Source organism: Neolamprologus brichardi, chromosome 4, assembly GCF_056152115.1.
Source record: "Neolamprologus brichardi isolate AB-2024 chromosome 4, ASM5615211v1, whole genome shotgun sequence".
Lineage (NCBI taxonomy): Eukaryota > Metazoa > Chordata > Actinopteri > Cichliformes > Cichlidae > Neolamprologus > Neolamprologus brichardi.
The window spans coordinates 9,325,663-9,352,042 of NC_142107.1; the positions used below are offsets into that span (position 1 = coordinate 9,325,663).

The 26,380-nt window shown below is 39.6% G+C and overlaps 3 protein-coding genes across 5 annotated transcripts in view; 2 read left to right on the forward strand and 1 right to left on the reverse strand.

Moving 5' to 3' along the window:
- septin9a (septin 9a) overlaps positions 1 to 26,380 on the reverse strand; it is a 69,435-nt gene that overhangs the window by 15,610 nt on the left and 27,445 nt on the right. The window lies entirely within an intron of this gene.
- LOC118454208 (uncharacterized) lies at positions 7,995 to 10,113 on the forward strand. The gene is made up of 2 exons (XM_035908037.2): positions 7,995 to 8,021; positions 8,735 to 10,113. Exon 2 carries the CDS (start codon positions 8,736 to 8,738, stop codon positions 9,585 to 9,587), a length of 852 nt encoding a protein of 283 aa, XP_035763930.2. The 5' UTR covers positions 7,995 to 8,021; position 8,735; the 3' UTR covers positions 9,588 to 10,113.
- On the forward strand, positions 15,107 to 18,594 carry LOC102786969 (uncharacterized). The gene is made up of 2 exons (XM_006791559.3): positions 15,107 to 15,145; positions 17,129 to 18,594. Exon 2 carries the CDS (start codon positions 17,130 to 17,132, stop codon positions 18,570 to 18,572), a length of 1,443 nt encoding a protein of 480 aa, XP_006791622.2. The 5' UTR covers positions 15,107 to 15,145; position 17,129; the 3' UTR covers positions 18,573 to 18,594.

The window sequence follows — 26,380 nt, forward strand, 5'->3', positions numbered from 1 at the left end:
CAGCTCAGTAATTTAGTATTTAGTATCCACCACTAGGCATTAATCCCATCAAGCGATAAAATGCACAAGTTCAGGTTAATCTAAGTGCTTGTTTGGAGCTGTATGTCAAAGACACATTGGTTTACTAATCCACTAAATGGGTTTTGAGATTTTTGTTCTTTTTAACAATCTATTTATGGGCTGGTTAAAAACATCTGCTGCCTTTGTCTTCCATTTACATTCCCATACAGGATGAAGGCGGTTTGCAGTCGAGTCTCATCTTAACGTCGCTAGATTTGTTTTGATGGTAACCCAGATGCCTCTTGAGGAGCGTGTGGGCTGCTGCAAATTTTATTTTATTCAATGTGATAAAAACGACTGATTCTCAAGCTGCCTTTTTTATGGTTGATTTCCCACAAGAGATGGTGCAAACACAGCTGAGAAACTTGTGTAGAAGCGATAAAAATGTATTCAATTACATTGAACTGGGGTTCCGGTAGCCCTCCAGCATTGAATCAATTCGATACCCCCAGACCACATGGGTTTACAACACACATAAACACACAAACACAGTTTCCCACCCTCTGACAGTGAAGCCTTTTAATAAAAAGGGGAAATTGGTTTGGTGGCAGTGCAAACACTGACTTTAATAACACAACAGCCTGAGTGTTTTTGCAGCAAAGCCGAATTCCCAGACTCATCGTTCAGCTCTCAGGAGAAATGTGCCTGAGAGATTATGTCACCTGCCACTATTTGCCTGGAAATGATATACCCATCTTATTGTGTTCTGCACGTGGCATTTATGGGCATGTTTTTAGAAGTATTTTAATATAATGCAGATGCTTAAAGCCAATGATAATCAGTCTCTTAACAACATACAACTTTGTATTTGCAGCATCAGCAGCTAGCGTTACTTTGCAGACAGCAGAGAAATGTAAATTACTGTAATGACAGAAGCCCACAGGTTTGTCTAGACTTCCAGAGGAATGTGTTCGGCCTCTATGCTGTGGTGGTGCACAAGAGAGCTGTTGTCTTTCTAGGCTCTTCAGCTAATTCTTACACCAAGCAGCTCCAAAAGAAAAAAGAAAAAGGAAAAAAGGAAAAAGGTAAGGTTTCACCTATACATTATTAAATGCATGCATGCATGCATCAATTTACCGTGCGGACACCCAAGTGCAAGCAAGAAGACTTATTGACTCAATTCAAGGCTCAGGCTGATTTAGTTTCAACTAAACATCTACAGTTAAGGAAATACATTCCACTGCAGCAGATCATGCTTTACAAAAAATATTCCACCCTAAAGCAACTGCTAAACTTTACCCTCTAACTGAGTTTACACGAAAGCAAAATGAATCAGGAAGTTGTGAGTTTTGTGAGCGTCTTTGTGGCTAGGCTAAATAATACATTAGTTATCCATTACCTATTGGCTACTTGCTGACAGTAATAGAGCATGTGGACTGAACCAATGTAATCTCAGTGAATGGGTCAAAGTGTATCAGTGAAATGGTTAGCTGACAGTGAGTGTGGGTCTAGAGGGGCAGGGGAATCTGACATCTGTTCGTGCACATGCCTCACCTTAGAAACAACAGTTAGAAGTGTTATTTAAACAAAAACAAAAAAAGTGCAGTGAACTCAGTTGAAAAAGTTCTGCTTTTTTAACATTGCACAGACATAATTATAAATACCAAATTATCTACAAACCAACCAATGTTACTTTAATGCTCAGTTGACTTAAGGTGGACTTAGAGGGCAGCTGTCCTTCACTATTGAGACAGAAGGCTCGAGGTGTTCAAATCCTTAGAAAACACAAACTCACTATTCCATCAAAAACACAGACAGCAGGACTCCTCCTCTGACACAGTCTACAGCCTGTGTGCGAGCTGAAGCCTGTCACCTGGGTCTTCTCCAAGTCTCAGCAGCAGTATTTATGGACTGTGCTTGACCCACATACAAAGCTTAAAGGTGTAGTGGACAATAAGTGAAGTCACAGTGTCAGTTTGACTTGAAGAAATGTGACTCCTTATTCAAAGTAGTCTAGACCACTGTAGGTGTAGACAGCCAAACACGTGTTACATTAGACCCTATAAGCGTGCCCTATAAAGGGAACATTAGCTTATTGTGTTATGTTAGTTTAGAATTGTTTTCTTTTAACATCTTCATTGCTAATCTATCAACATCAACACTTGCAGACAACTGAATCATCTCAAAATTTATATGCAACAAGTTACATCAAAAATACGACAGTTTCCCTTTTTCCACTCTTCTCTTGTGGTGAACATCTAACGCACATACATGTACTAGAAAACGCAAACCAGTTATTCAGAGAATCTGCTCCCGGTGAATCCAACAGAGATGAAGTGTTATCGATTTTACAGAGCTCCGGTTACATTCGTGAAATGTTTTGCATTTCAAACTCATGAAGCTAAATTCCACAATAGATACACAATCTTACTGATCTAACTTCTTGACTCCCGATGTGCACAGAGAGACAAAGACACGCAAGATGCAGAAGGTAACGATGACCTTTTCAGCTTCCCATTAAACAGTGGTGAAAGGCCACAGTCTGTTCTGCACAGGGGCCACAACAGAGCTCCTTTCAACAGCTCTGCGTGTGTGTGTGCGCATATGTGTGTGTTTCTGAGGCAAACCAGAGGCGGGTGACTTTCTGAAAAGGTGAGGGGCGGTTGGTGTTTCCACCGGTTTGATATTAGCTGCTGAGAGGAATTCCTTGTATTCTCCAGGTCAACTTTGGATAACAAAGCCTGGATGATAAATTCTGAGGTCCAGCGTTGTTGTCAGCTGCTGCCACATGGCCCCATAGCCAAGAATTCGCACTATCACTTTGTCAGTGCTTAAACAAGAACAGAAAAAGTAGTGAAAGAGAAACCTGATCTGTACAGAGCTCATAAAGAAACACTAATCTGAGGCTAGCCTGTTCTACTTTCCTAAAAGGATTCCTTCACTGTACTTTCCAAAAGCACATCAAAGCCTACTAACCACGTGTGTGGTGCTAACTGTCCACTCTGCATACGTATTTGGCCTGGTACTATGTCATTGTCAGCAACAGCAGTCTGGTGTGTGGACAACGTCAGGAGGAAGGAAACAAAAATAAAACTGGGAGTTTAAACAGAAAAAAATGAGGTTGAACATGATGGAACATCCCCCTGGATACATAAACAGACGTGTGTGTGAGTCTGTGTGTGTGTATTACACAGAGAGATCGATTACAAAGCGTGCCACACAGCAGACATGCACAACATTTAGGAGATGAAAGACAGGGAATGCAAAACTTGAACAATGGTAATTATCCGTGAAAGCATGCTCACACAAAAATGAGAAAAATATCCCAACCTGAGATCCTGAGCACTGTCTGTGAAATACACAGCCATGCTTCTTTACAACCAACAAATTAATAGCCACGTGCATATTTAAGCTTGGTTAAAACACATCAGTAACATTACATGTTTGAACAGCTGGACTGAAAAACAAACAGTTTTCTTCTTTCTGGTAAGAAGACAAACACACAAATAAAGAACAAAGGAGAAAACTTCCTTCCTCCACTTCCAACTGATTTTTAACATACACAGCTCTACACACACACATGCACACACACACACACACACACACACACTTACGCTCCCTGCCAGTATGCAAAGCACTCACCGTGTGTGAAGTGTTTGTGTGTATGAGCTGTCCCCTGTCGAAGTGCAGCGCTCCAGTGAGAGGCCAAACTCTGCTGTGGCTCTGGAAGCTCCCTGCCTGCCCCTCCCACCCATGCCTGTCATGTGACTCTGCACGTAAGGCAACACCATACGCCCACTTCCTTCAAATAACCCCGACCCTCCCTCTGACAAATAAAAGGGAAAAAACACCCCCACAACTTCCAATGCGATAAAAAGTAAATGTTAGCAGAGACCGGACAAAGACAGAGCGTCAGTGGCTGCGATAAAGAAACAACAGAAGAGCTGTGTGTGTGTGCGTCTGCAGCTCTGCAGCCTTTAGGCCAGCTTCTCCTCAAGTCCCACATTAAAAAACAAAAAACTGTAATTACTTTGTCTGGACTTCTTATCTCCTCATCTTTACGTCATCAAACTACTAACACTCAGTCCCTTTAACAAATCAGTACCCTCCATAAATCAAGACTCACTGATTTCTTTTCCCCCTCTTTGCAAATTTTATATCATATTGGCTTTTACAGTAAATAATTTAAAAGAAAAAACAAAAGAGTCAAAATGTTTTAGATAAAGCCAAAGAAATCAAGCAGACAGAGCAGGGGATATAATGACATTTATCCTTTTTTAGAAAATCTCACAGAAAATTTTTTTTTTAAAGCAGCTTGTGTACATACTGAATAATCCCACAGCAACTAAACTGAAATGTTTGGCAACAGTCAAGAGCCGGGATAAGATATCCTCAGACATTTCAACAGTAAAAAACATTACAGGGATGATGTACAAACACTTTTATTGTTACTGTAACAGCATTAAAGCCACATGTATACATAGTATGACAAAGTATGAAAAGCAATACCTTTGGATATGTGTAGTTGAATAATTACAGATCAATATATAAAAATAATATAACATGAATCCATGTATTAGGCAGGTATATTTATTTATAGCATATATTAGATTGTATACTGTAAACAGATGTATAAGATGAGTTAGATGGGGGTAGGAATGGCTGACCAGGATATGGTTAACATTTTGTTCTTGTTTTCCTCTTGAATATGATGGCTTTTAATGATTGTGTTTATTTGTCTTTTATTCTCTAATACTTATTGACACTTGTTACTTATATGTTCAAAATAAAGATTTGATTATGACAGTGCAAACACCAACAACTATTACTATTTTCCAGTGAAAATATAAACAAAATACGAAAAGACGAAATCTAAAGAATGGCAAAAGAGATGTTAAAAACACCTGATCCCTTATCTTCCAGTACCTGAGAACAAACCAATCACTTTGGCTGATTACTACTCTTTGGAAGTGTGTATATTCATGCCAGATTAAAGAGGAAGGGAACAGCTGTTTTCAGGCTCACAGGAAGTGTAATTACACACCAGTGAAGCAACTTGAGTTTAACTTTACAGCCACATGAACACACACACACACACACACACACACACGCACTCTCTCTCTGGGCAACACCTGCATTCCTTGAAACGAACAGTCAGGTTCCTGAAAAAAACCAGGCGTAATATGTTGGAGAGACGTGTCATTACTCAAACTCAGAGGCCAAAATAAACCAGGGCTTTTAAACAATGTCCATCTAACGAAACTGAAACATCAATATGGACCTTCTGAGTCCTGCACAATACCAACACACGATTCATTAAATCCGACACACAAACATAGCTGGACTTGTAGCTGTGATAAAAACCAGGTTTTTACCAAATATGGACGTAAAATAAACCCTTGTTGTCGTTAGTTTTACAGGGTGGAGAACCCTGCAATTTCCCCCAAACTCGGGGCCCCGTCTCTCTTACAGCTTTTCGCTCTTTGACCTTTTTCGTTCTTTTCAACTCACTCTTTCTGAAGCTCACCTTTATCTCCCCAATAAAAACCTGATGTTTAAAGTGGAGACACTGGAAATGTAGATAATTCTGACAGCACTTAATAATGGGTTTAGGAGCTGGTTTATTACTCAGCTGCACTTTATTTCACCAACACGACACAATCATCTTTGAAATCTTCTATGGATTATGCAGATTATTCAATAGGAAGACATAACAGAGCTTTTCACTTTTAATATGCATTGCAGCAGTGCCAGTGATGAAGCAAGCCACAGATAGTTTAAATAAAAAGGGGCAAAGGTCATGACTTAAGACAAATTAAAAATCCACATTTAGGATGATGAAAACATCATCCTGAAGTCAGCTGTGTGCATAAAACTGTGCCACTCTGAACTCGAAACACAAACTCCTCTTTTTAACATCATTGCCACTCAGGAGCTGCTCTCCAAAGGTTTCACTGTTAACTTGTCTTTTTTTAAGCCTAAAATAGACTTTTTATGAGATACAAATTCCCTCTCTTTCAGATTTTCTTCTTAAAAACGCTGACTCCTGAGTGAACCCTGCATGCATGCAGCGTGGGCCAACCATCATTTGTTTGACCTGACATAACTTGGCAGACTTCTTTATTACAGAGCTGCTGTGCTGCTGGGGACACGGCCTTCTTAAATGAAAGAAGAAGAAAAAAATCTTAATTTTGAGGAGAAGGAGACATAAAGCTGATGTCAGGGGCTGAAGTTTGTGGGCCACGCTGAGCCAAGATGGTGTCATGTACTGGCAGGCAGAGCATGAAACTGCCTGGCTGACCCCTGACAGTATTCCTTGCAGTTGGACTTTCATAACACAGAGATACAGAATAACCATAGATTGACTGGGCGCATTACATTAAAGGCATCACAGGTTGTCTTTTTCGTCCATAGGAAAATAATGTAGCGTACGACTAATACAGAGGGCTGCAACACATCTTAAATCAGTATTCAGTAGACTGCAGTGCACGGGGTGTGTGTACAGTTCTGCTATGAACCATCTTAGGCTGATAAATGACACTACCAAAAATAAATAAATAAAGGTTCGTTAGCTGACATGCATGCTGAGGTTTCTAAAAAACAAAAAAGCAAGTACAGAAAAATTAAATCAACAGCAAGGATCTTATTCATTTCTGCAACACTCATGCTGCTCATGTGAAAGATGTGGGTGGTGGCCACGGAGAAACTAAATGCTTCCTTTGTGTGTGTGTGTGTGTTTCTACCTCACCCAGAAGGAATACTTAAGCCTCCGTACAGGATAAAAGGAGAAACTTGAGCATCTCTTTATGTGTAAACATTTGTGAGTTTACTTAACCTAAAAATCTATTGTGCACCGTCACACTGTGACGCTTGGATTTCCATTTGGAGATGAAGAGTAAACACTCGCAATGTAAATAACATTTAGGGGCCAACTTTAGGGCAAATCTACAGGAAATTAATGTAGGTCAGTGTCCTCTGAAGTAATAGAAACACTGTGTGTGGGTGTGGGTGTCTGTGTGTGTGTGTGTGTGTGTGTGGGGGGGGGGGGGGGGGGGTTGAAGATGTCACATGAATCCAATTCTCTGGGAAGAGGAAGTACTTCCTCACTGAGGAGGATTTGTAGTAAACAGCTGAATGAGGCCCTCTCAGGGTTCTGAAAACAGCTCCTTCACCCTCCTCCACCCGATGTGTGTGTATGCCGACACTGAGCCACTCATCTCTGTGTGTTTGTGTATTGTGCTTCTTAATGTATAATACAGTGGACTTAAACGTATCATTGACAAAGGTTTTCCAGCTCCAGGCGCTACCTTCCAGGTGCAAGGCCAACTACCTGTGTGACAGCAGCATCTGCTGGTAGCTGGTAGAGTTGCAGCAGTAGAAGCAGCTCCACAAGCTTCAAAACAACATGGGTCAGTCTCCAGCCTCAGCTTTGCAGTGAAAAACTTGCATATCTAAAAATTTGGCAAGTGTATATTTAGTTATTTTAACATGATGAAACTTAAAATTTGAGTTGTGATGCAAACATCTTTGTACATAATCGTAAAGTTTTTATATGGTGACAGAACCTACAGAACATCTTTAAACAATGAAAACTAAAGTAAATGAAATGAAAACACAGCCATTAAAAACACGTGAACACTATTTAAAATTCACTCAACTACAACACGAGAGACTCGACTGCAATTTCAGTCCCTCACCTCTGCAGTCGGGCAGACACACCCATATTCAGACTTTGGATTAAATGACCAATAATCAGCTTTTGTATTTTAACAGAACCAAATTACCACAAAAAAAACCAAAACAGAACAAAAAAAACTCACACTGAAATGCAAGCTGGTTTTGCTCTTTTACAGTGAAGAAGTTTTTTTTTTTTTTAAACAGGCAGACTGTCAGATTTCCTCTAACAGCAAAACAACCGGCAAAGCTTGTTTTCCTGGTTTCGTTTCTAAGGAAAGTGAAATCTAAAGGGAGTTACTACACAAACATACAGATCAGCCATCGAAAGCAGCAGATTTACGCAGGTAAGCGTCTTGTTTTCTAGCGGCTACATTTTTGCTTACTTTTGCTCACATCACTGCTGACAAATTTACACCCAATCACTAATGCAGCATTTATCAGGTGACAAAATATTTACAGTTACAATGAAGTTGACCGTTTTTTGCATTAGATTTCACTATGAAGTGGATTACATTTCACTCCGTCTGTCTTCTCATAAGTTTTTCTTGCAAATACACACACTCCTGCAAAATTGCACTTAAGTCTGCAGCAACAGACAATCAGTCTGTTTAAAATCAGTTTAAAATCTAGTTAGTTTAGGTGATTTTCATGGAACCAGTGGCAGACTGAAAAAATTAAATTCTAAATTAATTCATTAGGATCACTGTTTGGACAAATACAAATATTAAGTCGTTTTCGTTACAAGTCTTTGACTCTAAAACTGCCATAAAACAATATCTACTTTGTTTTATTGCTCTTCTTTAACCTGACCGTTTAGGGACTTTTACTTTGTTATTTATCTGAAACGGAAAGGAGGCTTCATCATATAATGGATGGTATTAATCAGGGGGGAAAAAAACCTGTGAAACCCGTTTTAAATAATGTTTAAATACAGAGTAGGACAAATGATTGCATGGTAATGAAAACATCACATAATTATTAGATCACTGGTCATAATGACAGCATGGACTAAAATATGCACGAACAATAAAACTAATAAACATAACTTTCTCTACAGGATGATGATGACGTCAGCAGGAATTACTGTGCTGTGTGGCTGTGTGGCTCTGCTCCTGACCCTGACTTCTGTGTCAGCTGTAAGACGAACACTCAATTCAATCAATGATTTGATGTCAGTAGGCTTCGGCCAGTCTGTGCCGATCCACAGTCTTGTGCTGCTCCACTGGTTTGCCAACACTGTTAACATTGACAGAAACGATGTCATACATCTGACCTTTAACCCAAAGCATGATTATGGGTCCCACTATTATGGCAACAGTGGGGGGCTGTTTGAACTATCGCTGGGATCCACATACTACACCATTGGTAACATCAATGAATCAACAGCAGCCCAATTACCACCTCATGTCCGAGCCCAGTCAGGACATGGAAACAGAGTTCGAGTCGTTATTAGAGTCAGGGAGGCATATGGAGTGCGACAAGTAGAGCATGTCTATATCACGCAGCATTATCACCAATTTAACTATCGAAGGTCAGATTATGATCCAGATCAAACGTACGAGGTCACTACCAACCTCTTAAGAGAGATCAGAGAGTTTTCTATGGACAGTCATGACATGATATCATTAAGGTATCTTAGGGATCGCTTTGGACGCAGGGCTAATGATTCCCAGTTAGAATGCATCAGAAACATGTGGGGTCACCTTGCTTCTCTCGGACTGTTGTTCCACATTGTGGGGTATACTGGGCCAGTACAATCCTACTGTAACCAAGCCCAGTTGGCATCAAGAAGAAATGATTCATGGAGCAACATTCAAGACTGTCCAGGTTTCTTATGTCGTTTGTTGTTAGTAGTTTTGGTATTTTCTGTTTTGTGTTTTCTTTTGTTAGCAGCAGCAAATAAAAAGTGAGTAAACAATGTGAAGAGAAAACTTGTTCCAAGATAGACTCAAACTAACTGTAACTGTTGGACCAGAAAACCATCTGGATCTTTATTTTGAACATGGTCTTCACTTGGTTTGGAAAAAAACAATTAGCCAGTTGCAACATCTGTACCACTAGATGACTGATGAGAAATTTTGTAAAAGTGTTATAAAACTTTCCACTTTTCACTTTTTATTTTTACTCTCTAATATGAGTTAATTTTATGCTAAGTTTGAAAGTTTTAAATGGATAGACCCACAGCATACTTGAAGTAAAAATCAATATTTTGTATATTAGCTACTCAAAATGGTTCTTACTGTGTATCATCTGTACAATATCTCCTCATGTGTAATCTAACAGTAGTGACTCCCAGCAGATTCATCCAGTGAGGCTCAAGGACAATAATGCTGATGGAGGAATGACAGACATGTTGATTAAGAGTGTATTTGACTGATGCTTTTGCATTTTCTCTGTAATCTTGAAAATTTTGTGCTCATTAAACTGTATTTTCAAGCGTGAGATAGCCATTTTCAATGATGTGTTGTCAAAAATTTTATTAGATATATGTGCATTGTTCAAAATGCAAACTAAGTGCATGCCCTGGTCCTTGGGCAAGACACTTCACCTGTTGCCTACTGGTGGTGGTCAGGGGGCCCGGTGGCGCCAGTGTCCGGCAGCCTTGCCTCTGTCAGTGCGCCCCAGGGCAGCTGTGGCTACAATGTAGCTTGCCATCACCAGTGTGTGAATGTGTGTGTGAATGGGTGGATGACTGGATGTGTAAAGCACTTTGGGGTCCTTAGGGACTAGTAAAGCGCTGTACAAATACAGGCCATTTACCTTCTGACCTAAAACAAATATACGATTTACTTTATTCAAATCCATCTGTGTTTCCAAGTTTCAAAACGTAGCTGATATAATATTTGTTGTGCACTATGTAAATTTCTACATAATGGCAAAAGACCAAAAATGCAGCAAGTGTGAGAGGCCAATAATCTGCATTTAAACAAACAAAAACATCCATTGTCAAACAAAATGCAGACACAGATTATGTGCAAATATTTCAATCCACTCGAGTAGTCATGAGCTGTGACACATATTTTTGGACACAAAGATAATCTCAAGTTTTTATATAGTGACTACAGATCACCTTTAAACAATGAAAACTTAAATTAAGAAAACAACAATCATTCAAGAAAAACGCCAAATTCAAAAACATGCGCACAATGTGTGAAATTCATATGTGATCATTTGCTACAGGAGAGACTACTGCAGTGTCACAGTGTGACACCCTGCCATAAGGCAGACACGCCTTATGGCATATTCAAAGTTTCCATTACAAGCCTGCTCATAAATGGCCAATAATCAGCTGTTAACAGACATGTGACTGTCAAACTACCAAAGATAATGAAATGTTTGTCTTTGAAAACGGAAGGAAGTCAAATAGTGAGACTTGTTTTTTGACTTCCTCTTCACAACTGTCAAAACTCGTTACGCTGGATTTATTTACAAGGAAAGCGAAACCTAAAAGTTACAACTGCTCTCACACAACAAATAGATCAGACTGAGAGAAGCACACTGACACAGGTAAGTTCCCTCATTTTCTAAATTCCTTGCTCGACTGGTGAGGAATTTACCCACGTCTCTAATGAAGAATCTATTCCACAGGTGACAAAATATTACATTTACAACAAAGTGGATTTGACATGGAGTCTGTTACCGTGCACTACGTATGCCTTTTGACTAATTACAAGCATACATACTTCCATTCAATATGATCTGCAAGTCTGCAGGATTAGTATTAAAGCTTTGAATTTTAATTTGTATAACGTCCTGACACAGTTATTGGGAGTGTCATGAAACCAGTGCCATGGCCAATAAAAAGTGAAATACAATTCATTAAGATTAGCAACTGGCTTTATCTAATAAAACATGAAAACATTTTCGGAATCTCAAACAAAATCTGCTTTGTTTAATTACTCTAAGCGGACCGTTCAGTGATCCCGCCCTCTTGTTTATCTGAAGCTGACAGGAGGCATCAGTGGACAAATCAAACAAGTTTTGATTATAAATGAAGAGTTACTAGTGTGACACTCCCCTATCATTACCTCCTCTCAGGTCTTGTTCAGGAAGTTAAGACTGTTTGGGAAAACAAGAGAATTTCTGAATTTAAGTTAAAAACAAAATCTCTTTATTTAAGAAATAAAGAGACATTTTTAGAAATGATTTTGTAACTTTGTAACATTTGTTGTTCTCCGGGTTAACATGGTGAGCCAAGAATTGCTCCGCTGGTTTGCCAACAAAATTGAAATTGATACAAACGGTGTCATACGAGTGAACTTTAACCCACACTGTGATTATGGCTCACATCATTATGGCAACTTTGAGGGGTTGCTAGATGAATTGCCAAGGGGGTACAGATACTACACTCTTGGCAATGTCAATCAACAGACATCACTCCAGCTTCCATCTCATAGGAGAAACAGGGCCCGAATCATAATTAGAGTCAGGGAGCAGTCACAGACAGTAGACCAAGTCTATATTACACAGCATTATCAGACATTTGACTACCAAAGGTCAGAGTACGATCCAGAACAAACGTACCTGATCTCTACTAACCTCCTAAGAGAGATCAGAAGGGCTCGTACGGACAACTCACCGATACATCATGTAAACGCGTCCCAGCCATGGGACACTGGAAACAGACAGGCTGCAACAAGAAGAAATGGACAACCTAATGGTTGGAACAACGATTGGTTGATCTCTTTGGTTGTTTTTGTCTTTTTGTTCATTTTGTTCATTTCCTTTTTGTCAACAGCAAATAAATACAACAGATAGGGCTGTTCGATATAACGATATATATCGGATGACGATATAAAAACGTCTATTGATGCATTTTACGCTATCGTTTGTTTCGTGGTGTCGCAAAATAAACTGTTTACGGCAATTTTTTTTTCATTATTTTGATGGTCACTGGTCGTGTTCATGGGCTGCATCCTCCTGAGGCCGCATTTGTAGACCGATTACGTCACAGCGACGCGCCGAAGGCTGTCCAAATTCGTAGACTCCTCCGAATGTGGCCGACAAATGCGTCCTCCTTTTCCCCGAATTTGAAGGATGGGTCGGGTGTGTCCTTCGTGGCCTACCATATCCCAGAATTCATAGTGCGGCCCAGCCAAACTCCAGTTTCCAACAATGGCGGCCGCTACTAAGTTTTAAAATTACTCTTACTAATCTTTCTGGGTCACAAAATAAACTTTTAACATATTTTTAGGCGAGAAAGTAGCTGTGTAAACATCAAATATCTGCTCGGTTTATCAAGATATTGCATATTTGCAAAAGTGCTTCGACGTTTTTGGAGACATCTGCTACCCACCAGCTTGATAGCTAGTCGAGAGCTCGAGGGTCATTGAAGCCGCCGAGAACGGCACAACTCCCGGTACATCATTTTCAGATCACTGTGGACTTTCGCTACTCAGGTTAAACGTAATATATAAGTCACTTAGACAACCTAAAAATGTTATTGTTGGGCTTTTTTCAGTGTTTTATTTGTCCGTGAGTCAATCGGTTTGGCTGAGATTAAAGTTATTAGATTAGATAAAATAAAACTTTATTAATCCCCCGGGTGGGTTCCTCCTTGGTTTTTACACAGCTGAATAAACATCAAGCAGAAAACTGATTAAACAGAAGTGTGAGACGGTCGAGAATTTACTCCAGTGTCCTGTTAAATTTTAGATAGCAAGGAGCAGACGGCCGAGTTTATTAAACTCCACCGAGACAGCGGTGATGCTAATCAGAAGGCTAGACCGTCCAATTTCCCCAGCCGTTTACTTCCGGCCTACGTAGACCACAAAGGCTGGGTCCTCAGGAGGATGCAACCCATGAATTTGGACACGACCACTGTAGTGTCTATATTAATTTCTTAAAGTTCTCTCTTTCTCTTATATTTAATATAACCACACTACAGACAGACAAGCGCTTGTTTTTATGCGTTGTCGTTAGCAACAACAACGGTAAAACCACCGCGTGTCTGCTTGTTTATTTTCCACATAAACCTTTCACAATAAAGCTCAAGATCCTGTTGAGACTTTTCAAAATAAACTGAATCACGTAAAAGATGCAGAGTATTTACGGATGAGAAGCAAAAAAGAGCCGCCAGGTGCTAAAAAATAAACCTCAAACGTTAGAACAGGCTTTTCCCCGCAGCACGCTGTGTAATAAATACTCAAAGAAAACAGCAGCCGTTACAACCTGTGTCTAAAAATGTATAGTTTCATGCATCAGTTAAAACACTCGACTCCAGGTACGCAACGCCCAGCTGGAAACACTTCACGCAAGTCGAGCTGGCCGAGATTCACAGAATTTACAGAAAATGTTACATTTTTGTGATTTATATCGTTATTGGACGATAGATGTATGAATATCGGGATATGAGATTTTGGTCATATCGCACAGCCCTAACAACAGAGTATAGTTTAATCAGTAACTGAAATTATGCTCAGGACCAGAGAACCTGGAGCATCTTTGTCTTGACCGGGACAACAGGGCAGTTATCTGAGTTTGACTACATGACCAATAGTTTCTGCTATACAATTTGCAACCATGTCATTATCTTTTTTTCATTTTTGTTTTAACCTGGACTATATGAGTTTATTTTGTGTTAGATTTAAAAGACAGGCTGGTTATAGCATGCTTGTAATAAATCATTTTGACAGCAAGTCACAAAAAAAAAAAAAAAATCAACATTTTGTGTGTGGACTTTTTTTGTGCATTGTGCATTTGTATTTGTCAAATATCTAATCAAGTCTAATCAACAGTAGTGACTCCCAGCAGATTCATCCAGGGAGGAGAATGGACAATAGCTCTGACAGCTGAATGACAGAGACATGTTGTGTTACTGTTTTGGTATTGTATTGCATTTTTTAAAATGTTGTGCTCATTAAACTGTATTTTTAATTGGGGACAGTCATTTTATGTGATGTGTTATAACTGTGTTGACTCAAACGTTGTATTTGATATTTTAGTCTTGCTTAAAAAGTAAATTAACTGTGTGGCCTGGTTAGGTACTGGGCTATAACAAACAAGATTCACTTGATTCAATTTCATCTGGCTCTTCTATGTTTTACAACATAGCTGATATGAGGTTTGCAATGCACTACGTAGATTTCTACACTTTCTGATAATGGCAAAAGATTAAAAAAAAAAAAAAAAAAGGAAATTCGTGTTTGAGGCCAATAATCTGCTTTAAAAACAAAACAAAACTAAGAAACAAAAAAAAACTGATTATGTGCAAAGGAAGGTTGAGAGCTGTGGCACTTGCATATTAAAGTGTCACTTGGCTGTGTACCCAACTAAAATGCTAAAATACTGTTCTGTTTTTCACCATGAGGACGAGGTTTCATGCAAACAGCTGTATTATGAAACTTCCCGTTAGCGCTAGCCTTTCCAGCTGCTTTAGTTTCATTTTCAGGGAAACAGAAACCTAAAGTGAGTTAGGTCTGCTCCTACACAGAGAGATCAGACACATGGCAGAAGCAGGCTAAGGCAGGTAAGCTCTCTTACTTTCTGCTGCTAATTTGAATCATTTGGAGACTGATTTAACTCTAGGTTTTATTGTAAAGGTTTCTCTGCTTAGAATTTATTCTGAATGGAAAATTATTTACACGACAGTGCAGCTAACAGCATTGTATGAGAAATTTATATGAAGTTACTGAGAGTCGACTGTCTCTTTGAGGATTACACACTTCTAATGCACCCTTTCACACAGAAGAAGAAAATCACACAACATACATTCACAAACATAAATTCACCTCGTTCTATGGCTTTATTGACCCACCGAAAGCATTTCAATATTTGAAGCAGGCTTTTATGTGATGGATTGTTACTATTGGTCTCTATTACGCAGAGTCTGCAGAGCACTTTGTGATATTTTGTGTTGTGAATTGTTTTACTTCCTGAAGAGGCAGCAATCATAATAAACACTGCATGAGCAGCAGCATCATTAGAATTGTAGCATAGCTATATCAGTAAGTATATTCTGTGTTAAACCCCCCCCCCCCCTCAAAAATTGTCAATACAGACATTAATTTGATAATGCTTTTGGAAATATTCAGGTTTACTCATGCAATTGTATTTTAGCAGCTCATGAGCCCACAAACAAACGTCAGGACAAAACATTCTGGCTTAATTAGAAGCAGACAAACTTGTACTTAAGGACCAGGAAAGCTCAAAACATACACACACCCGGACACACTCACACACACACCCGGACACTAGGGCTGCACGATTAATCATTAGAAAATCGCGATCTCAATTCATACTTATGTGCGATCTCATTTCCAAATGACAACGATTAAAAAGAAGAAAAAAAGACGACGACGATTTTGATCCGGGACGTAATCTGCATGAAAACAAGCGCTCACTCTTCCTGCTCAACAAATGACAAGGGCGGAGCCTTATACCACGTGATACAGAAGCTGGCTGCTAAAATTGGCAGTGAAAAAACAACAGAGAGCACGTCAGGGATGACGAGAAGGTGACAGGAGAAAATCCGTCCCAGTCAACCACCCAAACATCAATAACGGGAACCTTATACAGCGCTTCCCTTATACCCGTCGAATTCCCGCAGGCACAAAGAAATTACGAAGGCTATTACTTATCACCTGACCAAAGATATGGTTCCCATCAACACTGTGCAAAACGAGGGATTTAGGAAAATGATCAACAGCCTAGACCATAGGTGTCAAACTCTGTCCAGAGTTTGACACCGAAGCCATATGAAATTACTATTAGAGCTGGCCTACTGGTATTATACAGCTAATATATATATTGTTTAGTATTAAGCTTTGCTTGTTCCATATTCAGTTTTCAAGCAAAACTTATTTGAGTCCATAAGAAAAGATTCATTCTTATATCTGGAGGAAGATTTTTTTTTCAATAAATATTAATGTTTGCCCGCGACTTTGTTCCAGTTTTGAATTTTGGCCCACTGTGTATTTGAGTTTGACACCCCTGCCCTAGACAAACGCTACACAGTGCCGTCCCGCAACTATTTTTCTATTGTTGCACTACCTGCTCTATACACGCAGTGTCGAGCAACGGTGGAGATGAAATTTCAAGCAGTACAACATTTTGTGGCAACGACAAAATGTGAGACATTTGTTGTTCTTATGTTTATTTATTGTTTTTATGTTCAGTCTCAACTGTTACAAAGTTGATGTGCAGTTAATAAGTGCAATAAATATTTATATTGGAAAAGAAAATCGTGAGAGAATCGTGATCTCAATTCTAAGCAAAAAAATCATAAATCTCATTTTATGCAAAAATCGTGCAGCCCTACCGGACACACTCACACACGGACACACTCACACGGACACACTCACACGGACACACACACAATAACTAGCAAAGCTTACTGCAGGGTTCATATGCACACATATCTAATGTTTAAAGACCACTGGGAAAAATATGAACAAATGTAAGGTAAAGATGCAGAGAATAATGAAACCAGTAACTTCTTAAATCTCTACAGGATGTTGAAGATATCAGGACAAATCAGCTGCTGTGTTGCTCTCCTCCTGACCCTCTCCTCGGTGTCAGCTGTAAGACGAGCGCTCAATTCAATCAGTGACCTGAAGACGGTAGGCTTTGGCCAGTCTGTGCCTGAGTACAGCCTCCGCTTACTCCACTGGTTTGCCAATGAAATTGACATTAACAACAATGATGATATCCTGCTGACCTTTGACCCAAACAGTGGTGATTATGGCTCACATTATTATCGCAACAATGAAGAGCTGTTAGACCCACTGCCGAGGGGATACCGATACTACACTGTTGGTAATAGCTACCAAGATGCATCACTGGAACTTCCAGATTATGTCGCGGAGTCGGACATTGAGGAAAGTAACAGGGGTCGCATTATAATTAGAGTCAGGCAGCAGAATGCAGCACGGATAATAGATCAAGTCTATATCACACAGCATTATGAGACATATGAAGATCAAGGGACAGATTATGATCCACAACATACATATCCAGTCACCGTCTGCCTCCTAAGAGCGATCAGAAGGTTTTCCTTGGACCGCAATAACATCAACTCACTGAGGTCTCTCAGAGACCACTTTGGAAGCAGTGCTGATGATTCCAAGCTATGGGACATTATGGATATCTGGGGTGAGCTTGCTTGTCTTGGACTGTTTTTGTTTATTGTGATCCCAGAACAGTATTCCTCTCACAAACACCACAGCAGACGTCAGCCAGCACCAAGAAGGAACACACAACCTGATTTTGTGAGCAGGCAAAATGTCACTTCTGGGATGTCTGCAAAAGATCAAGTAGATCATAGAAATGGGATAAAACTGAAGGTGACAACAGGCAAAAGTGGAAACGCCAGAATTATTTGGAGCAATGTTCATAGTGACCTTCTTAAACGAAATGTGATGGTGGCCCTTTACCAGAATAATCAGGAAGAGAAAGCCCTGACTTCTAAATGTATTGAGAACATAGCGTCAGGCAGTTATGACACATCAGTACCCCTGAATGAAGGCCTTCAGGTACGACTGCATGAGGTTAGGACTCAATTTTTCTTCTGGATTTCAGTAGGAAAGGAGATAGACAGAGGCAGTGAGTTTAAACCCCCCAAAGCTGTGAATATAACAGGTTACAATGCTAACCTGCAACTCTTTGCAAAAGACGGCAAGGCTTGTGCTCGCTTAACAGTGACAAAGTCTTTCCAGGACTGGAGGTCCAAGTTTAAAAAGGCGTGGGTAGGTTTCTATAGCTCTGAAAGTAAAGACACAAACAACTACGAATGGCGGCAGTGGCAGTGGGCAACAAAATTCAAAGAAAACAATTCTCAGCACAATTATAATGTATACGAGTACAAGTCAGACATGACAATTGTCCCGGGAGTGCAAGCACGCTTCATACTGCAGGGTCAAATAGAGAAAGCAAGAACCTCACCCTGGGCTGAATGAAGAAATTTACTCCTTTAAATACTGATTGAATAATGTTTTTTAAAAAGCCAAAGAAAGAAAGTAGAGACAAGTGTTAGCAGCAGATTTTAATTTCAGGTCATTACCAGCCTCTTAAGAGTGATCAGAAAGGTTTCTAGAGAACACTTTTGAAGAAACAATCATGATTCCCAGCTATGGGACATTATAAACATATGGTTGTTGTTTATTGTTGTCAAGAGGCCTGGCCCTATACTATGAAGCAAACCCAGAGTATCTTTCAATTACCTGGCTTCAATGGTGATCAGGATACATAGTCATACGAAGCTGTTTATCAACTTGCCAAGTTAACTCCCAGCTTCTTTCACATGAAAAGGGTGGTCTTAGCATCTGATTGATCTCAAAGGAGCATTTCATAGATCATATACACAAAATGATCCCTACGCAACCTAAACCAGACATTATCAAATGGTGATTAAACATCTGTAAACATAGTAACATTGAAAAAAAAAGTATAAATGTTTTTATACTTCACAAAAATGTTGCCAAATCTTATAATACAGCAACTTAGACACAGAAAAAACACCAAGAATACCTATTCAACAAATCAAATCAAAGTCACTTTGATCTGCAGACAAACTGAAGTCATTTCAACATCTCCTTTATTAGCCTGTGGGACAGTGAGTTTTAATGTTCAAATGCATCTAGTGTAAACAGCTGTAATGTGCATCCATCACCTTAGAAATAATCAACAGCACAGAGCATGCACTCAGCCATAAAATAATTAATGTGAATGAAATGTTTACTTTACCACTCAATGCACTAAGTCACAAGATTAATGAGTTTCTCTCATCCTTTTTGCAACAGTGTTGCATTTTACAGTTTATGTTCTTTGCATAATTTTGATCAACATTTATCATCATCTGATGCTGTCGGTGGCGCTGTCACTTGGTGTTCGCTCGCTCTGTGGTATAGTATCGCTTCCTGTTCCTGCTCAAACACAGTGGTGTTTCTGAGTAGCTTATTTGCTTAGCAGTTTAATTAACAACTTTTAAATACATTCTTCTTTTTTTTTTTTTCACAGTATAATAATCTTCACGTGCTTCATCCGAAGCACACTTTCTGTGTACTCACTACCTAATTTATAGCCAAAGTATTCACTCACTGTCTCTGTACTGTTTCGCTAGCTTAGCTCGTAGCCGACCCGTTAGCACCATGGCTACTTCACCTGTCCCTTCTGCACTTTCTTGCTCATTGTGTCAGATGTTTAGTTACTCCTCGGCCTCCTTTAGCAGTAATGATATCTGTAACAAATGTAGCATATTTGCAGCTCTGGAGGCCAGGATTACTGATCTGGAGACTCGGCTTTGCACCCTGCTCTCACCCTTAGCTAGCCAGGCCCCTTTAGCTGGTGCAGCCGAAGATAGCGTAGGCCCCGCTAGCTGTTCCCCGGCAAATCCCAAGCAGCTGGGGAAAGACGGCTGGGTAACGGTGAGGAGGAAGCGTAGTCCTAAACAGAAGCCCCAGGTACACCACCAACCCGTTCATGTGTCTAACCGTTTTTCCCCACTCGGCGACACACCCGCCGGGGGTCAAACTCTGGTAATTGGTGATTCTGTTCTCAGACATGTGAAGCTAGAGACACCGGCAACCATAGTCAATTGTCTTCCAGGGGCCAGAGCAGGCGACATTGAAGGAAATTTAAAACTGCTGGCTAAGGGTAAACGTAAATTCAATAAAATCATAATTCACGTCGGCAGTAATGACACCCGGTTACGCCAATCGGAGGTCACTAAAATCAATATTGAATCGGTGTGCAACTTTGCCAAAACAATGTCGGACTCTGTAGTTTTCTCTGGTCCCCTCCCCAATCAGACCAGGAGTGACATGTTTAGCCGCATGTTCTCCTTAAATTGCTGGCTGTCTGAGTGGTGTCCCAGAAACGATGTGGGCTTCATAGATAATTGGCAAACCTTCTGGAGGAAACCTGGTCTTGTTAGGAGAGATGGCATCCATCCCACTTTGGATGGAGCAGCTCTCATTTCTAGAAATATCAACAAATTTATTAAACCCCTCAAAACATGACTATCCAGAGTTGGGACCAGGAAGCAGAGTTGCAGTCTTACACGCCTCTCTGCAGCTTCTCTCCTCCTGCTACCCCCCCAAAAACCCATCTCCATAGAGACTGTGTCTGCTTCCAAAAAGACAAAAAACAAACTAAATACCAGCAACAAACAACTTAAACATTTACAAAGAAAGAACAATACAGTATCCACATCTGAACCAAAGAGTAAAACAGTGAAATGTGGATTATTAAATATTAGGTCTCTCTCCTCCAAGTCTCTGTTAGTACATGACTTAATAATTGATCAACAAATTGATTTACTCTGCCTTACAGAAACCTGGTTGCAGCAGGATGATTATGTTAGTTTAAATGAATCAACACCCCCGAGTCATTCTAACTACCAGAAATCTCGAAGCACAGGTCGAGGGGGCGGTGTGGCTGCAATTTTTCACACCAGTCTATTAATTAATGAAAGACCAAGACAGACTTTTAATTCATTTGAAAGCCTGATGCTTAGCATTGTCCACCCCAGCTGTGAAACTCAGAAACCAGTCTTACTTGTTATCATCTATCGTCCACCTGGGCCTTACACAGAGTTTCTGTCTGATTTCTCAGACTTTATATCTAATTTAGTTCTGAGCTCAGATAAAATAATTATTGTGGGTGATTTTAACATCCATGTTGATGCTAAAAATGACAGCCTCAACATGGCATTTAATCTGTTGTTAGACTCAATTGGTTTCTCTCAAAATGTAAAAGAACCCACCCACCACTTTAATCACACTCTAGATCTGGTTTTAACATACGGCATAGAAACTGAACATTTAACAGTGTTTCCTGAAAACCCTCTCCTGTCTGATCATTTCTTGATAACATTTACATTTACAATAATTGATTACGCAGCAGTGGAGAGTGGACTTTATCAAAGTAGATGTCTTTCTGAAAGCGCTGTAACTAAGTTTAAGAATATAATCCAGCCACTGTTATCATCGTCAATGCCCTGTACCAACACAGAGCAGAGCAGCTATCTGAACGCTACCCCAACAGAGGTCGATTATCTTGTTAATAATTTCACCTCCTCACTACGTACGACTCTGGATACTGTAGCTCCAGTGAAAACTAAGGTCTCTAATCAGAAGTACCTGACCCCGTGGTATAATTCTCAAACACGTACCCTAAAGCAGATGACTCGTAATCTGGAGAGGAAATGGCGTGTCACAAATTTAGAGGATCATCATTTAGCCTGGAGAAATAGTTTGTTGCTTTATAAGAAAGCCCTCCGCAAAGCCAGAACAGCTTACTACTCATCACTGATTGAAGAAAATAAGAACAACCCCAGGTTTCTCTTCAGCACTGTAGCCAGGCTGACAAAAAGTCAGAGCTCTTTTGAGCCAACCATCCCTTTAACGTTAACTAGTGATGACTTCATGAACTTCTTCACAAATAAAATTTTTATCATTAGAGAAAAAATTACCAATAATCATCCCACAGATGTAATATTATCTACAGCTACTCTTAGTTCCATTGATGTTAAGTTAGACTCTTTTTTTCCAATCGATCTTTCTGAGTTAACTTCAATAATTACTTCCTCCAAACCATCAACGTGTCTTTTAGACCCCATTCCTACAAAACTGCTCAAAGAAGTCCTGCCATTGATTAATTCTTCGATCTTATATATGATCAACCTATCTCTAATAATCGGCTATGTACCACAGGCCTTCAAGGTGGCTGCAGTTAAACCTTTACTCAAAAAGCCATCTCTAGACCCAGCAGTCTTAGCTAATTATAGGCCAATCTCCAACCTTCCTTTCATATCAAAAATCCTTGAAAGAGTAGTTGTCAAACAGCTAACAGATCATCTGCAGAGGAATGGTTTATTTGAAGAGTTTCAGTCAGGTTTCAGAGTTCATCACAGCACAGAAACAGCTTTAGTGAAGGTTACAAATGATCTTCTTATGGCCTCTGACAGTGGACTCATCTCTGTGCTTGTCCTTCTTGACCTCAGTGCAGCATTCGATACTGTTGACCATAATATCCTATTAGAGCGATTAGAACATGCTGTGGGTATTACAGGTATTGCACTGCAGTGGTTTGTATCATATCTATCTAATAGACTCCAGTTTGTGCATGTAAATGGAGAGTCCTCTTCACACACTGAGGTTAATTATGGAGTTCCACAGGGTTCAGTGCTAGGACCAATTCTGTTTACATTATACATGCTTCCCCTAGGCAGCATCATTAGAAGACATAGCATACATTTTCACTGCTATGCAGATGACACCCAGCTCTATCTGTCCATGAAGCCAGATAACACACACCAATTAGTTAAACTGCAGGAATGTCTTAAAGACATAAAGACTTGGATGGCCACTAACTTTCTGCTTCTTAACTCAGATAAAACTGAGGTCATTGTACTCGGCGCTGAAAAGCTTAGAAATATGGTATCTAACCAGATTCTTACTCTGGATGGCATTACCTTGGCCTCCAGTAACACTGTGAGGAACCTTGGAGTCATTTTTGACCAGGATATGTCCTTCAACGCACATATTAAACAAATATGTAAGACTGCGTTCTTCCATTTGCGCAACATCTCTAAAATTAGAAATATCCTGTCTCAGAGTGACGCTGAAAAACTAGTTCATGCATTTATTACTTCCAGGCTGGACTACTGCAATTCATTATTATCAGGATGTCCAAAAAACTCACTGAAAAGCCTTCAGTTAATCCAAAATGCTGCAGCAAGAGTACTGACAGGGACTAGAAAGAGAGAGCATATTTCTCCTGTTTTGGCTTCCCTTCATTGGCTTCCTGTTAAATCCAGAATTGAATTCAAAATCCTGCTCCTCACATACAAGGTCTTAAATAATCAGGCCCCATCTTATCTTAATGACCTTGTAGTACCATATCACCCTATTAGAGCACTTCGCTCCCGCTCTGCAGGCCTACTTGTTGTTCCTAGAGTATTTAAAAGTAGAATGGGAGGGAGAGCCTTCAGTTTTCAGGCCCCTCTTCTGTGGAACCAGCTTCCAGTTTGGATTCGGGAGACAGACACTATCTCTACTTTTAAGATTAGGCTTAAAACTTTCCTTTTTGCTAAGGCATATAGTTAGGGCTGGACCAGGTGACCCTGAATCCTCCCTTAGTTATGCTGCAATAGATGTAGGCTGCCGGGGGATTCCCATGATGAGTTTTTCCTTTCCAGTCACCTTTCTCACTCACTATGTGTTAACAGACCTCTCTGTATTGAATCGTATCTGTTATTAATCTCTGTCTCTCTTCCACAGCATGTCTTTCATCCTGTCTTCCTTCTCTCACCCCAACCGGTCGCAGCAGATGGCCGCCCCTCCCTGAGCCTGGTTCTGCCGGAGGTTTCTTCCTGTTAAAAGGGAGTTTTTCCTTCCCACTGTCGCCAAAGTGCTTGCTCATAGGGGGTCATATGATTGTTGGGTTTTTCTCTGTATCTATGAAGCGCCTTGAGGCGACTTTTGTTGTGATTTGGCGCTATATAAATAAAATTGAATTGAATTGAATTGAAATTGAATCTGATAAGGTCTGTGATAGCAACACTCATAGGGATCATTTTGTGTGGAGGACGAGTCATATGACCTGTGAAACACCCCTTTTAGATTGGTGTTGCCAGCATCTGACCAACCGTTTCATGTGAACATGCAGGGGAAACCCTGGAGTTAATGAGTTGATAACTAGCTTCGTGTAACTGTTTATTCAATTGCTGATGTTAGAGTAAGTTAATCCAAATAACAGAAAGATACCCTGGGTGTGTAGAACTTGCTTCATAGTACAGGCCTCTGGAAAGCTACAACTCTAACCTAAATAACCTATCACAGGCTGCAACACAAGGAAACAACAACTCTGAGATAGCACCTTTGGAATCAGGGCTTCTCCAACATCTTATTCTCGTTCTTCTGTTTCCCCCGCCTGTCATATGTGTGCAAGGACTAATTTAACTAAAATCAACATCAGCACGTTTTTTCCTGGTATTTCTTCTGCATCAGTGAAGACTGTATTTTTCAAACCCTCTTGAAAAAGAAAAAAGGACAAATTCAGATAGTGAGGCCATTAGTAATTATTGGCCTATTTCAAATCTTCCATTTATTGGCAAGATTACGTATTACGATTAAGTAACTGCTTGAAAACAAATTTCTACTATGAAATTTTCCAATCAGGATTTCATCAATGTCACATCACATAAACTGCTCTCATTAAAAAGGTGTTCAATGATATTTACTATCATTGTTTACCTGTTTTACACTATATTTACATATGTTTTTAATCTGTGTTATATATTTTTTAACATTTTTAAATTTTAATCATACTTTTCTGTTCATTCATCAATTCATTTTTAATACATATATTTTCTTCAAAAATAAAGTTATTTTAATCCAATTTCGTAAAATACTTTGAATGACTGTTGAGTAAACGCTGATATACAAACACATTAGCACACTGCCTTGCCTTCAAACCAGTAAATAACACAAAGAGGCACAACATGCTCTAGATATCAACTAAACCAAGCTATAGCCGCCTTACTGTTCACCAAGAAAAGGCCACGACCACCAGCAGGATGTTTAATTAAACATGGAAACAAAAATCCAGCAGGAGCTGTTACATTGTACGCTTTGCAGCCATCTGTTTAATTTTACTTTGTGCTGTATGGATTTGCTTTCTAAATCTTGCATAGAATGCTTGTAATGAAATGTTTGGGGTTTCTAAATATCTTTTTAGCATTTGAACTACATAAAATTGTGCTTACTGTGTATGATATAATAGCTCACCACAGATTTGTAAGAAAAAAGGACCATTGCTCTGATCGATGAATCTTGAATAAGACATGTATTTTATAGATGTTTTTTGTATTTCTTCTGTCATCTTGAAAAGTGTGTGTTCATCAAACCATTTTTTCAAGTATGCAATGGTTATTTTGTGATGTGTCATAACCAACTTTAGAAACACAAACAAGCAGATGCGTAGAATGTAAGGCTCATCAGTGCCTACGCTATATGACCAGGCTCTGGCTGCTGGGCTGGGGTCAGCATAGAGTCAACTTTATGATCACAATGTGTTCTTGGCTAGCTGTCTGTTATCATGCCATCTGTTCAGATGCCTGTAAAGAGCTGATGATGTGTTAATAGCATAATGCGATTGTTTCTGACATGGGTGCAGTTTACCCTGTGGTGTATGAAATGCATGTCTGTTCCATTTTGCTTCTCAAACACACGAAATGAATTCACATCCATTTCTTTTATCTGCTCCATCCATTCAATATGCAGATAACTGAAGAACTTTTGCAACGTAAGTAAAGACAACATTGTAAATGTAATATAATTATTGAGTTAAGTGTATTAACGCGTACCTGCCTTGAAGCAGAAGTGTCATTATGTTCGTATTAGATATATTATATTCTCTCAAACATAAACTAGACAAATAAAAAAAAACTAAATACAGTGTCCTGGTGACCTACTGACCTAAAAACAATGCATGATTCACTTGCTTTAAATCCATCTGGGAATGTTCGTTGCACGTCTTCCATGATTCACAACATAGTGAATAACAAATAGCAGGTAACCAAGTGACTCTTTGTGTTGCCTAATAATGGCAAACGACCAAAAAAGAAGAAGAAACAAAAAAGAAGTCAAGTGTTTGAGGCTAGTATTCCACATACACATACATATATTAAAAAAGCGAATAAAAATTAAGACACTGACGTGCAAGTATTTCAATCCACTCTAGGAGTTCAAGAGTTGTGACA